Source organism: Sceloporus undulatus, chromosome 6 (assembly GCF_019175285.1).
Source record: "Sceloporus undulatus isolate JIND9_A2432 ecotype Alabama chromosome 6, SceUnd_v1.1, whole genome shotgun sequence".
NCBI lineage: Eukaryota > Metazoa > Chordata > Lepidosauria > Squamata > Phrynosomatidae > Sceloporus > Sceloporus undulatus.
The window spans coordinates 106,580,893-106,596,686 of NC_056527.1; the positions used below are offsets into that span (position 1 = coordinate 106,580,893).

General features: G+C 44.9%; 2 protein-coding genes across 2 annotated transcripts; one reads left to right on the plus strand and one right to left on the minus strand.

Moving 5' to 3' along the window:
- The first annotated feature begins 440 nt into the window (after nt 1-440).
- Nucleotides 441-7,462, plus strand: GRWD1 (glutamate rich WD repeat containing 1). The gene is made up of 7 exons (XM_042475859.1): nt 441-852; nt 2,426-2,543; nt 2,812-2,980; nt 3,263-3,476; nt 5,299-5,441; nt 6,171-6,368; nt 6,505-7,462. Exons 1-7 carry the CDS (start codon nt 612-614, stop codon nt 6,814-6,816), a joined length of 1,395 nt encoding a protein of 464 aa, XP_042331793.1. The 5' UTR covers nt 441-611; the 3' UTR covers nt 6,817-7,462.
- A 725-nt stretch (nt 7,463-8,187) lies between these two features.
- TSEN34 (tRNA splicing endonuclease subunit 34) lies at nt 8,188-15,666 on the minus strand. The gene is made up of 5 exons (XM_042475861.1): nt 15,598-15,666; nt 12,829-13,101; nt 11,390-11,555; nt 9,606-9,863; nt 8,188-8,560 (listed from the first exon to the last, which is right to left on the minus strand). The coding sequence occupies exons 2-5, from the start codon at nt 13,075-13,077 to the stop codon at nt 8,373-8,375; spliced, it is 861 nt and encodes a 286-aa protein (XP_042331795.1). The 5' UTR covers nt 13,078-13,101; nt 15,598-15,666; the 3' UTR covers nt 8,188-8,372.
- Between the last annotated feature and the right edge of the window lie 128 nt (nt 15,667-15,794).

A 15,794-nucleotide genomic window follows, 5' to 3' on the forward strand; every position in this document is an offset into this window, starting at 1 on the left:
ACCATAATTTCTTAATTGTTATCTATTATCCCCTCAGTTGTAAGCCGCCTGGATTCCCAGTGATTGGGCGGCATATAAATAAATCTTATTATTATTATTGTTGTTGTTGTTGTTGTTGTTGTTAAAAAGAGCTTTTGCTTATGGTTATCCTTTCATAATTCTCTTGTGCTGTTTTTTTTTAAACCCTTTCCTCAGATTTTCCAATAGTTTATAATATAATACACTGCCACTCTTCTTCTATTCTTCCTTTTGCTTTTCCTCTCATTAATGCGGTCAAAATATCCATATATGTTGTTGATGTATTTTATTGTTGTAACCCTCCTTGATCCTTTTGGGAGAGGCGGGCTATAAACCAATTTTTGTTATTATTATTAATATATAGGTCACCACTTTGGGCAAGTCACAGTCTCTCAGCCTCAGACGATGGAAACGACTTGAAGGCACTCAACAACAAGTGAAACTAAGAACACTGTGGATCGAGCCTCTATTCCATCCACTATGACTATCTCTATGTGGCGTTGAGGCGAGGCGCCTAGAGATAGAAGCGGAAGTAAGGGCAGCTGAAGCCATGAGGGGGCGTGGCCAGAGGGACCCCTTTGCCCACTCTCAAGATGGAGGAGCCCAGCATGCGGGAGATGGAGAGCAGCAGCAGCAGCTCTAGCAACAGCAGCAGCGATGAGGAGGAGGCAGCAGACGATGTAGAGATGAAGGAGGATGGCCAAGAGGAAAAGAAGGAGCGGGAGAAGGGCCGAGGAGGGGCCTATGTCCCAGGCCAAGGGCCCCCTCCAGCTGCTGGGGAGGAGCTGATCATGGACGAGGGCGCCTACCGCCTCTACCATCGGGCAGGGACTGGTGAGGAAGTTCTGTGGTCTGGCTAATCTGAAAGGAAGGAAGGATCGATAAAGTCTGTGTGCAGAGATCTCATACATGCAGGACTGGGCTGGAGGATTTGCTAGCATCTGAATGCATGGCTGTAGTTTAAGTGGTGCACTTACACCAGTGGTTCCCTTACACCCAAACTATGCCCTTTATGAGATTTTTTGGACTTCAGCTCCCAGAAGCCTCAGCCACGTCGGCCAATAGTCTAGGATTCTGGGAGCTGAAGTCCAAAATTCCCTCTAATAGCACAGTTTGGGAGCCACTGATCTACACCGTAGAAATAATGCAGTTTGATACCACTTTAACTACCATAGAATCATAAAGTTGGAAGAGACCGCAAGGGCCATCCAGTCTAACCCCATTCTGCCATGCAGGAACTCTCAATCAAAGCATCCCCATTGACAGATGGCTATCCATCTGCTCCAAGACCTCCAATGAGGGAGAGTCCACTACACTTCGAGGAACGTGTGTCGAAAAACCAAATTGCCATTCCCTCCGAAGCAGAATGTTTGTGACTTGCAGAGAGCATGTGATGGTAGAAATAATGCAGTTTGGCATCACTGTAAGTGCTTTACACTTACAGTGGTGTCAGACTACATTATTTCTACAGTGTGAACCCCACTGGGCAAGTGTGGCCAAGTCACATGCTCTCAGCCTCAGGGGATGACAGTGGCAAAGGACAATGGCAAAACTCCAGTTCTCTAAACAAATCTTGCCAAGAAAACCCAATGATAGATTTGCCTTAGGGTCACTGTAAGTCAGAAATGACTTGAAGGTACACAGCAGCAACAACCAAGTACCCTAAGATCCTTAGAAGTGGGACCCAAATAGGTGCGTAGATAGTCCTTTTGTCGAACTTGTGAATCAAGATGGGTAACTTGTGATGTTGTAGGACTTAATGGGTTTCGACTCCATTTGTCCCTCATCATGGCTAGGAATTGATGGAAGTTGCAGCCCATCATGTTACCAGCTTCCAGGCTAGAAGAACCTTCCCCAGTCTGGATTAGCTGATAGCTAACTCATTTGAATGGGATCTGTTTGGAAAAAGCTAGGTTGTCCTTTACGTGCAGTGGGTTGGGACAGAATTAGTAGCAGAAATCAGGCATGTTTTGTTCTGTCTTCAGATGAACATATATGTAAGCTTAACTGTTAAGGATTAGAGGGAACACGGGTGCATGAAGTTCACTTGAACCAAAAGTGATGACTTCTTGCTCATCAGCCACTTTTGTAAAGTTGTATTTCATCTCAGTTAAAAGTTTAAGAAAATATAAGGTTAATTTTAACTTCTGTCAGTTTGCTTTTGGGTAAAGTGAGGGGTTGCACACTCACCCACTGTTATCATGATGGAATGAGGAACAGACCTTTTAGATGGAAACATGGTCAAGTTTTGTTTATTACTATTTGTGATATGGAAGAGAAAGTTAAGCTATGTCTTTAAGTCAGTATCGGTTGTGAAACCTCAATACAATGCCAAGAGAGCCTACTATAGCAGAGATGGCAGCTGATCCCTCTTCTTTTTTGGAAAAAAAAAAATCTTGCTTCTTAGGTGCTCCTTGTTTGAGCTTTGACATTTTACATGATGCCCTTGGAGAGAATCGAACCACTTACCCACTGAGTCTTCTCCTCTGTGCTGGAACTCAAGCAGAAAGTGCCCAGGCCAATAGGTGAGATTTGCAAAAATGGCTTTCCGTGTTGAAGCAAGTAAATGCACATATAAAATAGGGGTGGGAATCATGTGGCCCTCCAGATGTCAATCTGAAACTCTTAGCAGCCCTTGCCAGCATAGCCAATGGCAAGAAATGCTGGGAGTTGCAGTACAGTGCCACCTGGAGAGCCACATAATCCCACTCCTGATATGACCTAAGCAAATATATATTTTCTAAATGTATTATCTTCTTCTCTTCTCCCCTCTGCTCCCCAAAATAACAAAAGGTTGATGGTAATGAAGATGCATAACCTCCATGGGACCAAACAAGCTACCAAAGATACTTTGGGATCAGAAAGCAGCAGTGATAGTGATGAAGATGAAGACAATGAAGAAAAGAAACCACAACTGGAATTAGCCATGGTTCCCCACTATGGGGGTATCAACAGAGTTCGGGTAGGATTTTAAAAAAAAAAATCAGGTTAATTTCTATTCTGCTCTTTTTCCAAGCATGGAGAGGAACATGGTGGTCCTCCCCAATTGCATCCTCACAACAAGTGTGTAAGGTTAAGTCCGTCTGAGATTGTGCCTGGTGAGTTTAATGGACGAGTAGGGATTTGAATCCAGGTCTCTGCAGTCCTAGTAACATTTTAACCATCCTGCTGGGCTGTCATTTTTTCCCTTGTGGCAAAAATCCACCTTAATGTTTACATATATCCATTTTTGTTGTTATTGTAGGTGACAGAACTGGGAGACTCACCTATAGCTGCTGTTTGGTCTGAGAAGGGGCAGGTGAACATCTATGATCTACAGCGACCCCTGGCAGCAGTGTTTAACTCCCAAACCATGGCGGTCTTCCTGAGAGAAGAGCAGGCCAAGATCAAACCCATCTTCTCATTTGCTGGGCATATGACTGAGGGGTTTGCTATGGATTGGTCTCCCAAGAAACCAGGTAATCAGCTGGGATGAATTAATAGCTGACTTTTTCTTCACTGAACTCTAGGTAGTGTACATAATTGTCTTCCTTCCCATGTTACTGTCACAAGAACCCTGTGAGGTAGGTCAGTCTGAGTGAGTTACTTAGCCAAGAACATCCAGCTTCATAGCTCATTGCATTTAACCTCCCATTTCCCCTTACAAAACTCCAACTGCTATACCAGGGGTGAGCAACTGCTGGGGCCAGGGGCCACATTCAGGCATTTGGAACTACTTGGCCGGGCACACCTTTAAATTAATTTTAAAGGAATAAATTGATCTGTTTATAGCGTAAAGCTCAGTTAACAAAGTGAATGTGTTCCTGGACATTACTACTTTGACACAAAATTTGGAACAAGAGGCAGTGATAACATAGAATGAGTGGAAGTAGGTTCCTGCGTCATAAGTTCAGCATGTTTCAGTAAACCTTTTATCTAAAGTTAATATGCACATGTGAAATGAACTAACCAGATCAGGCAAGCCCTGTATAAGTAAACAATGACATTTTGAATCATCTAGAAACCACTTGAAATCATCTTCTAAAATGTATCGAGGAATGTTTTATTTTTCTTTCATCAGCCTCCATTTCCCCCACACTTTCAATTTTAGTTGCTAAACTTATAGATCTATTTTTCTTTCATGAGCTGGGGACAGCAGCTGTTATCTTTGCCAGTTGTAGGCAACACACATAGCTACAGTAGAACCCAGCTCTTTCCCAGGTCAAGCCCTACCACATTGTTTACTGCAGACACACTGCTGCAACCCAACACCACAAATTTATGCTTTTACAACTATCCTTCCAATGCCAATGCTACTTTAAAAAGCCTCCAGCTAAACAGAGGACAAGGAGGAGATGGACGGGTTAAAAAAACTTTGTAAAAAGAAGCTTCTTTGTCAGAGACTTTGGCGGGATACAGACCGCCCATTTGGGGCAGCCTGCAGCCGCCACCTTGCGCCACGTATTGGAGACAAGGTGGCAACCACAGTGGCAACCCAGAGGCCCTAATCAAGCACTTTTTGGGACCAGGGAGAAGTGGCAAAATGCCGCTTCTTCCTGGTCTCAAAAAGGGGTGTCCTTGGGGCTTCATGCCCCAGGACACCCTGGGGAGCTACTGCCAGGAGAGAAAGGGGCCACTTGGCCCCTTTCCAACGGCTTCGTTCCCGCAGCTGTTTGGTGGCTGCAGGAATGAGGCGCTCCCCAAGAAGGAGCTCCGTTTCGGAGCTCCTTCCGGTGCCGCTGAAGGGGCACCCTAAGCGCCCTGCAGCATCATAGGGACGTCACGCCTGTGCCGTGCCATTTGGCTGCGGCACGGCCGTGACATCAAAATGGCGGTGCCTGTGTATACAGGGCGCCGCCATTATCACGTCGTCGCGTCATGCTAGAGTTGCGGGGCGTGCGGTGGCGCTGCCCCTGGGCAACCCTAGCACATATCCAGGCCGGCACAAAGCGCCAGTGTGGAAAGCACCTTTGTTAACTCTAGTTAATTTAAAGCCAGGACAAGCAAAGCATTTGGAAGCAAGGGACAAGATTTCAAACTAGAGCTGGGAGGAGGGGAGGGAAGTGGGAGGTGGAACATTTGCTCAATATGTGTTTGCTGCAGCAAGTGTTATTTGGTATTTTAAGTACTGGGGGTTTCTGCACTTTGAAGGGGGACATTGTGGGGGCCACATTTTGTCCATCTCTGCTCTGCATCATACTTCTCTCTCATAGCATGAGATGTGAGTTTTGGCATAGCAGAGGAAACAGGCCAGTATGGACGGGCTGCAGCTGGCAATATCTTGGGTCTCCTCTTTTCCAGGCACTCTTCTGACTGGTGATTGCAACAAAAATATCCATTTATGGACACCCAGGGAAGATGGTTCATGGTTGGTAGACCAGCGGCCTTTCACTGCCCACACTGCATCTGTGGAAGACCTACAGTGGTCCCCAAATGAAGCTACAGTGAGTTGTAGGCAATTTGCTATATGCAATTTTACAGTAATCATAATAGTCAAAACAGTAACCTAAGGCTTACATAACTGTATGCAAGCATAATTGGGGGGAAAGTGCTATTTAACACTGTGGGACTTGCTTCTGAGTAAAAAGGTGTAGTGTTGTAGTGCTTGTTTATTCTCCACTATTCTTTTCCAACCCAAGATTCTATTACTCATTATGAAATCATAATATTGTGGCTACAATATGGCCCTCAGGTAGATCTGTGGAATATTTATGCTTTCTGTGTCAATAAGCCCAACTCTTCACAGAGTTAGATGCACCTCAGTAATAACTCTACATAGAAGCAGCCTGCTTTCCCTTTTTTGTTCCACCTGAACTGTTCTTTTACCTGTCCCCTTTCTCCTTTTGCTCCACCATTGGTTTTGTTTTGTTTTGTTTTTTGAAAACTAAACATTCTGCCAAAGCGGAAAGAGAAATGCACCAAGTGACTATATTCCTACAAAGAAAGTAAATTCATGTTGCTGTTTAAGTAACAATTTCACATAGCTAGGTAGCTGATTTGATTCAGAATTACATGGCACATATTCTGATGGCAATTTATAGGTGAGGAAAGGATGAGGAACAGTTAGATGGGGGTTGTTTAGATGGGGTGGAATTTTCCAGGGTCTGATAAAAGAGCTAAAAGGCCTACTACCATGTTTTGATTGACAATGTATAACCTCATTCTTGGGCCAGGTTTTTGCTTCCTGCTCAGCAGATGCTACCATCCGGATCTGGGATATACGGGCAGCACCAGGGAAAGCTTGCATGCTCACCACCAGCCAGGCACATGATGCAGATGTCAATGTGATCAGCTGGAACCGAAATGAACCTTTTATTGTGAGCGGTGGTGATGATGGAGCCCTTAAGATCTGGGACCTGAGGCAGTTTCAGGTTAGTTAATGGCTCCGTACTGCCAAAATGAGCATATAAGAATATAGATTCTCTTCTCACCCAGTCTTTGGGTTTTCCACTAATGCTGTCCTCCACACTCCACATTCAAAACATATTGTCTTCTTTCTCTCCACAGAAAGGGTCAGCTGTAGCCACCTTCAAGCAGCACACAGCACCTATCACATCTGTTGAATGGCACCCTACAGACAGTGGTGTATTTGCAGCTTCTGGTGCTGATGATCAGGTGACTCAGTGGGACTTGGCTGTGGAGCGAGATGAGGAAAGTGAAACTGAGGACCCAGCTTTGGCCTCCATCCCACCCCAGCTGCTGTTTGTTCACCAAGGAGAGAATGATATTAAGGAGCTGCATTGGCATCCCCAGTGCCCTGGCACCCTCATCACCACAGCCCTATCTGGTTTCAACATTTTTCGAACCATCAGTGTCTGAGGGAAGGGTTATGAAAATGGCTGCCATGTACATAGCCTGTTCTTCACTCATTTCAAAATGGTTGCTACTTCTTTCCCCTTCAACTGAGAACTTTTTAAAATTGTACCTTCATTGACCTAAATTAACTAATAATTTCTGCTTTTCAAATAGAAATCTGGCATAGTCTTTTGATGAGGTTATCACCTTTTCCTGTCCTCCAGTCAATGGGTGATAACGAATAGAGTAGCTGCTCTGTTTTATCTAAACTAATGTTCTTTCTCTTTTCCCTGTGAGCAACACAGATGACTCAGGCTTCATTTAGATGCTACCATTATGCTATCAGGGAATAGAGTTCAGAGGAAAGTAGGACAAGGAAGGGGGGAAACTGCATTCCTGCAGAAGTTCAACTATACCTCCCACCATCCCCCTTAGCATCATTATTAGGTAGTGCACAAGTTCTGGAAGGCCATAGCTTTCCTATCCCTGGGAGTTTGTGTTGTGTACAGAACAGTCCAGTCTGTATGATTAGTACTTTTGAATTGTCTATGCAAATTATAGACTCTAGCATGCTAACAGTGACAGCCATTTTGCAACAAGGAGAGTTTATAGTGTATTTTGAAGAGGGTGTATTTGATTAAATATAAATTATTTTGGAAGAAAGATTTAACCCTGCACTCCATGCCTCTTTCTACCTCTTACCCCTTGTTTCACAGTGTTATTTGTTTGCCCCTATTGCTTGAGACAACCGAAGGCTGCAGACGTGCTGTGAAAGCCATCTCAAACTCTTCTAGAGCACCTTTTCCCCAACATGGTGCCTGCTGCTTATGTTGAAATACAGTTTTTATAATCTGCAGCCAGTAGTGGGGATTGTGTTCCAACTACAGTCTGCCCCTGCAATATGCAGACTTCCCGTACGTGGCTTTGACTGTCCGTGTATGGGAAGTAGCAAGGGAGAAAATGGCACGCAGGAGCGCGCTGCCATACAAACAAATGGGACCTGAGCATAGGTGTTTTTTTCTCAAATGCCGGGGGGGGGGGGGGCGGAACGGATCCCCTGCATATGAGAAGGGCAGACTGTATACTGGTGGACAGCTAGTTGGTGGTTTTCTAGCCATACACGCATTATCACAGGGGTAGCTGTTAAAAATACTTCTGTAATTACAACAAATGATTAAGAATTCCACATACCAAGGATGGGCAACTGAGGCAAGGGCTTTTTTTTTTTTAGCCTCACAACAGGACACGCTAGTCAATTTTTCCACAACCAGAAGTGATGCCACTTCATGTCATTTCCAGTTCAGATTTTGGCTGATTTTGAGTGTTTTTAAAAGCTTTTGAAAGGCATGTTGGGGAGTCACCTTTGAGAGTGGTTTCATGTGGCTTGGGACAATATGGAGGTCACAGTCCTTGAATTTATTAAAAATTATCTTGGAAGTAACCTGAGGGCTACAAAAATGGGGTTGGGTCTGCATTCAACCCACTTACCTCACCTGCCTACATGTCAGATGTGAACAAGGCAAAAGTCTTATGAGAGGCAATCATAGTTCTTTCACAGTGACAACCGCATCTGCTTGCTCTTACTGCATCCCAGTCCATTGCAAAGATGTATATGTTGCAGTCCCATCCTTGCCTGCTGAACAGATTAGAACTGTCTTCTTGACATTAGTGCCAAGGCGCCCTGCACTGATGATGTCACATAAGGAGAGAGGGGTATCTTGAGAGACACAGAGGGCTATGTAATGGGCATGGAAACGCATGGGATCACCTGTAAGAACAGAAGGTATAAAATTTAGTAAAGGCTCTCCCCCTGCCCCAGATAAAGAGCAATCTTCTAGGAGGATGAGATGTTTCTTAAAAACCAGACAGGCAGTTTTCCCATGCCAGCTTTTCCAAAGCTGGCACTCTCTGCATGTGTTGGACTACATCTGCAGCCATGCTGGCTGTAGATGGTAAGGGTTATAGTCTAAAGTGGAACATGCCAGATTGAAAGACACTGGCATTAAAAAAAATCCTGACTTTTTAAAGACACCTCTTATCATTGTCAAAGACTGCTTCTTATGTTAAAACGGGCTTGTAACAAATGTTACACCCAGAAGTTTTTGGCTTACAACATCCTAGCCAAAAGAGCCACTGGCCAGAGATTCTGGGATCTGTAGTGCGCAAACATCTGGAAGCCTTCAACTGCTCACTTTTGTTCTACAAGAAACCCATTTCAAAAATTTGATCTTAGCAAAGGTTCTACCTCCCAAAAAATTTGGGGCTGGGGATTAGTGGGAACCATTTGGAGGGCAGTAAGTGGCAAGAATTTAGAGACAGGCATTAATACTGGGCTGCAAACAATTTTTCTATAGAGCTTTCAATTCTCTGAAGGTTAATTCATTCATGGCTGCATGCCAGTAGAAGCAGGATGAATAGCTCTTCTCCATACATCCATTTTAGCATTCTCCCCTTTGTTTTGCCATCATTCTGTTCCCTCTGGACTCCCTCTTCCCTCATGCATTAAATTAGGCTGAGGCTACAGGCTTCCCACCCCTGTTTTAAGAAAATATCATCCTGATTCCTCATTTTCAAACTGCCCTCCCTTTTCAGTAACAGGCTGACTAAGCCTATCTTAGATGAATAGCCAGTTCCTTCCTAGGCCAAAAGATGAAGAGAGAGGGATGACTCTCCAGCTGGTTTTCAATTTGCCTTCGCTGCTCATGGTGAGCTTTGACATTTCATTCTTCAACTGAAGAGGCTCATTGGGTAGTCTGGTTCTGATAATCCCACTGTCTGTTTCCCTCCCTCCTTTCCCAGGAATCTTTCACTACCTGGATAAACAAGGAAGTCACCCCCAAATTTGCTCCCACTAGTGATGTAGAAGCCCTTTCCCCAGAGGCTCCGGAAAATGCAATAACGCATCTCGTGGTCTGGTTGTCCAGTGTAAGGCCAGTCTTTGGAGGGTACATGCCAATCCACCACCACCTCTTCTTGGCATGGGTAAACACGTTCTGTTGGGAGTTGGATCATCATTGAGTCTCGAGGAAGCACAAAACTGGGCTCCACCTCTCCAAGCTTGGAGGGAGGCTCTGGAAATGAAAGGAGAGGTGCACTTGTACCAGTGTGCTAAATGGCCTAAGTCAGCCTTTCCCATCCAATGCCTCCAACCACAATTCCCATCACTGCAGGCATCTCGTTGAAGAACAAGGAAATTGTAGTCCAGCATATCTGTTGGTGCCTTGTGTGGGTAAGGCTGTCTTTGAATTGTAAGACAAGTTGTGAGTTTGTGATTAAAGCAGGGGTAAGGAACCTATGGCCCTCCAGTTGTTGCTGGATAAACTCCCATCATCCATGAGCCTCTCCATAGTTGGCTAGGGTTGATGGGAGTTGGAATCCAACAAGACCCAAAGGGCACTAGTTCTAACCTGAAAATTTAAAATAGATCATGTGAAATCATGAAGTAGGGAAGCAGAAAACAGGCCAAATTTACATCTTTCCCCTAAATTTACTCAGTCAAGAGACCCCCCCCCCCCAATTTCCCAGCAAAAAAAGAGTTAAGCTTTCTAGTGCGGTATGTCTATGCATGTATATTTTCTAACAAGGTCATATGCTGAATGAGAAACTGCATAGCTATGGAAATACAATGCAATTTATCATTGCTTGTGGAGCTCTAAGTACTAAAGGTTGTTTAACAGTAATCAAATCAGAGGGAAGAGGAGAGAAAGCTGGAAAGTAAAATGCACATATTGGCCAAAATCCAATTGCCAGTCACAGACACAACAAGCTCACCAAAACAGAGGAACTTGGGCTAAGTGCTGACTTAACAAGTTCCCACCAATTCAGTAGGTCTGCTCTACTTGCAAACTTAGGGCATTATTGGTACTAAAGATTCAATAAGAGCTGTGCTGGATGAGGCCATGGCTTTATCTAGTCAGGCATCCTACTTCCAGCCTTGTCCATCCAGATCTTTCTAGGAAGCCTACATGCAGCCTATTCTGAAGTGTGCTGCACCTGTGTACAGAAGCACTGTTTGTCTATCATGGGTATTGATAAACCTACCCTGTATGAATGGTTCCATTTTAAAGCCACTTAAGTCTCAGAGCCATCATCACGTCTGGTAGCAACAAATTCCATACTGCAAAATATATCATATGGGAAAGTAGTAGTTTTATCTGCCATGAGCCTGCTGCAATTATCTTTTGTAACGTGATCCTGAGTTGGTGTTTTACAAGAGATGGCAAAAAGTTGCCCTCCAGCTACAGTCATTGTAATCCAGTCCACAATGCTTACGCTTAAGGTTACTTAGAGCATCCTAAATTTTAATAATGTGGGGTGGATACAAGAACATTTACAGTACCTTAGTCTGACCGCTATGAGTATTCTATATATCCCAAGACAAGTTGTCATTGCTACAAGTCTGAGACACTACCCTGATTTTTACAACCAAAATTCCTCAGATTGTGCAGGACTGCATCCTCTGTCATCCCCAACTACAACTGATACTTGGTTGCAGATAGTGGGAATTGCAGTGTATCAACATCCATGGTTCATGACTGCAGTACAGAACTGGCCCAATCCAGCCTAACAGATCTACATAACTAGCAGTGTAGCTCACCTCCTTCACCTTCCCGTTGCCTCTTTTTTGCCCGGCCCTGGGCTATACGTTCTGCAAGAGTATCCAATAAGATCTTCCTCTGTTCAGCAGCAAGGCGTACCTGCTCCTGATAGTTCTCCTCCAGCCCTTTTTGGTAAGCAGTCACCTTCTGCTGGGATAAGGGATCCTGTAGAGACAAACAGGAAAGCTCAACACTCCCTGCCTTCTACACTTCTGTGATGCAGAACAATCTGATTATGACAGAGTTTGGAAGGAATGGATTACAAGTAACAGTTACCAATAACCAAAATACAGCAAAATACAAAAGCTGCAAAAGAGCAATGCCATAACTGGCCAACTGAAATGCACAAAATACACCGTACAAGCTTTTGAAGGTCCACTGGCTTCTTCACTAGACAAATGTTGTTAAAAATCATACAGAAAAAGGTGACGATGATAGAGTCATAGGCCTACATTTTGTATCAGATGTCATTTCTGTTGCTGTAGTTCAGTTGTTTTGGAGGGATCTCAGTGCAGGCCATATGGGGACCAGGAACAGATAGGCAAGAAAAGATAGGTAATAAAATTTCAGGACTGTACAGACAGGCCAAAATAAAGCTGCTTCAGGTCACTTTGGAGGTATGCCGTTTAAATGACGCATGTGTCCTAAGAGTCCGGAAGCCACACCAAAGCCATGCTCCAGTCCTAAGGAGTGGAGTGCAACTTTGGTGCAACTTCCGGACTCTTAGGACACATGCATCATTTAAACATCATACCTCCAAAGTGACTCAAAGCAGCTTTATTTTGGCCTGTCTGTATGGGGTCTTCAACTCCCATTAGCAACAGAAAAGCAACTTCTCTTGAAACCCCAAGATTCTGTTGTTCTTTACTACATGGCTAACATGGCTACCCTTGAATATGTTGCCTGTAACTTTTTTGGGGTAACCATGAGTGACAAAACCATATTTCAAAAATGATAAGAGTAGAAAGCTAATTATTTTCTAACTGTACTGCTTAAAGCAATTTTTTTAGGCATTTGGGCTGGATGTTTAAAAGTTTTAAGCCATTATTAATTCTAAAGTTTCCCCCCCTCAGAAACGTAACAGTAATGAAGAGGAGTACAACACGTAAAGCCACAAGTTACATGTTTTCATGGTTGCAACTGGTAATAACCAATAGGCTACCTTGTCTTGAAAAGACTGAGGACTACTGATCTATACTATACAGCGGGGTCACTGATTAGGTATATTTCAATATATTGAACCACAAATCTCATCTTTTCTCACCGCTGTTTAAGCTGGCTGGCACTGAAGGGAGTTACCATCTGATAACACCCAGAGGTCCATGTGTTCCTCAGCCATTCTACGAAGACTGTGGCAACCAAGGAAGGCATCCTCCACTTTTATCACAGGATTTGGGAATCTTCCTCACGAAGGCACAGTACTGGGATAGATTATTACCTCTCTTGTATCCTCCCCAGGGGGTGGGGATGCTGTATTTTTACACAAGGTTGCCAAGCCTTTGTCCAGCAGCAGTCGGGCTTCTTCCGGGAGCAACTGCAGAGGAAGCCCCAACCTTACATTCTGTCGTGGCTTCCGAGCCAATGCCCCAACCAATGTGCCAACAATGCGATGCTCCTCTCGGGCCCGCCGTGCATCAACATAATTCCATACAAATGCCTTTCCATCCAGAATGTGAATTCGGATCATGCCTGGGGCTGGATTTGTGCTCCCCTGAGAAGATGGAAAAGGAGAAAAAAATATACAGTATCATCCTGCTACTACTTTTGAGATGGTGAGTGGATTACAGATCTCTGGACAGGTTCCCCAGTTCATTGGGATGAAGGCAGTGGGCTTACTGCATTTCCCATCCTAGGCAGCAGAGCTGGGAAACATTCTTTTGAACTACAACCCAAGGCTAAGAAAATTACAACCCAAAAATAACATTTTCAAAGCAATAGCAATACCACGCCAGGTTGGAACTAAGGCACGGTACAGACCACGGAAAAGGGCGGTCTGCAGCCGCCCCTTTTCTTGTTGGGTTGGAGGCAGGGCAGCCTCACCAGTATCTCCTGCGGCTCCAACCTGGCACTTTTCCAGGCCACAGAGAAGTGGCAAAATGCTGCTTCCCCGTGGCCTGGAAAAGGGGTGTCCTTGGGGCTTCATGCCCCAGGACACCCCGACATCCGCAGCCAGAGGAGAAAGGGGCCGCTTGGCCCCTTTCTGCATGGTGCCGCTCCCGCAGCCATTTTGTGGCTGTGGGAACGAGGCACGTGCCAGAAGGAGCTCTGTTTCAGAGCTCCTTCTCCCGCTGCAGTTAGGCTGCCATAAGCTGCCTGGGGAGGCGCAAGCATGTCACCCCCATGCCGTTTGTATGTGGTGTGGTTGTGACGTCATAATAGCAATGCCTGTGTGCACAGGGTGCCGCCATTATCACACACTCTGTACATGCTAGGATTAGGGACCGTGTGGTTGCTGTGCAGTCCCGTAACCCTAGCACAGCGCCAGCATGCCACATCGGGCCCATCTGTACCGGGCCTAAGTTACTTATAAGCAGATTCTTCCACCATAAGCTTTTATATTTAGCCTTTCAATTTCAAGAAAGATGTGTGCATTTCTGGAAGAATATACTGTATGGTGCTGTGTGTGTGTGCATTGCCATTTAAAGTAATAGTTGTTGTGTGTCTTCAAGTTAGATACGTGAGATAGTAGCAGCTGATAGGAAAGACTTCTGCTGAGGAGACCGTATTGGTCTTCCTGGATAAATAATCTGATCTAATAATCTAAATTAGTTCTGATTATTAGTTTTCAGATGGTGATTTGAGAACTACAAATATGTTGCAGGTAGATCATACCAGGGGCATTTTTGCCATTTCAAAAACTAGAGAAAGGAGGAAGAGAAAGAAAAATGGGGACTGGTTACACCAGCAGTAAGGAGCCTTTAACTCTCCATATATTTTTGCATTGCATCATCTTCCATACCTTTATGGAGATCATCTCCATACCTCCCAGGGAGCTTCTTTGTCTTTCAAAATGCCCTACCCAGAAATCCAAGAAGCCTCTAATTTCCCTCCACCTCAGATGAGTTGCAACTACAACTTCTGTGCTCTAGTTCAACACAGTTGAAAAGTCCTAAATTGGGGAAGAGTTTAGGACTTTTCAAATGTGTTGAACTAGAGCACCTACCAGCTGCTGGGTGTAGATCATGGAAGTTGTAGTTGCAACCCATCTGAGGCGTCTTCTGCGTGTGCTTTATTGACTACAGCAAAGCCTTTGATTGCATAAGTCACGAAAAGCTATGGCTCGGTCTCAGAGGAATGTGAGTGCCACAACATCTGGTTGTCCTGATGCATAACCTGTACTCAGGACGAGAAGCTGCTGTGAGAAGAGAATGGTTCCCAATTGGCGGCAAAGGGATCAAGTAAAGCTGCATGTGATCACCCTATTTATTCAATGTATGTGCAGAGAAGGCTCAGGTCCAAAACACACTGCAGAAATAATCCAGTATGAGACCACTTTAATCGCTCTGGCTCAATGGCAGGGAATTCTGGGAACTGTAGTTTTGTGAGACATTTGGCCTTCTCTGTCAGAGAGCTCTGGTGCCACAATGAACTACATTTCCCATGATCCCCTAGCACTGAGGCAGGGCAGCTAAAACAGTCTCAAACTGGGTTATTCCTGCAATGTGTTTTGGGCCTTAGATTAAGCGGAAAGAGGAGTACTATTCTTGTATGTTTTTAACTCTATGGTCTTTTTTAATGCTGTAAGCCGCCCTGAGTCCCAGCTTTGGGAGAAGGGCAGGATACAAATAAATACAATACAGTAATGATAACAGTAACAAGAGGAGTGATGGTCGGAGGAAGGAACACTAACCACTAAGATATGTAGATGACACAATACTACTAGCAGACACTAACCAAGGCTTGGATCAGTGACTGAAGAAGGTCAAGGGAGGATGTGCCGAGAAGGAAGGCTTAATGCTGCTGGACATTAAGAAGGCAAAATCAATGCGGATGTGAGACCTGGACAATGAGGAAATCAACTCATTTGGGACGCAGTGCTGGAGAAGAGTGCTGAGGAGGACACTGTGGAGGTCCGAGTATTCCCCAGTGATTCCCTATGGGCAAGTACAATACTGGCATTTGTTTTAGTCCGTGGCAGTTAAAGTGGTGTCAAACCGGATTATATTTCCAGTGCAGACGCAGCCAGAGCCCTACTCCCTTCGCTTACCTTCCCCTCTTTCGCTCGACCCCTTTAAGGCCTCCTCCGACGGCTCCCGCCTGCTCTCCTCAATCCCCGCCTCCCTCTCATTCCCTCAGCCCTAGGCCCCGCCTTCCGCCATCTCCATTGGTGACCTTTGCCGTCACTCCACGTCTCAGGCCTTTGGATTGGAGGTCCTTCTCACCCCTCAGCCCTAGGCTCCGCCT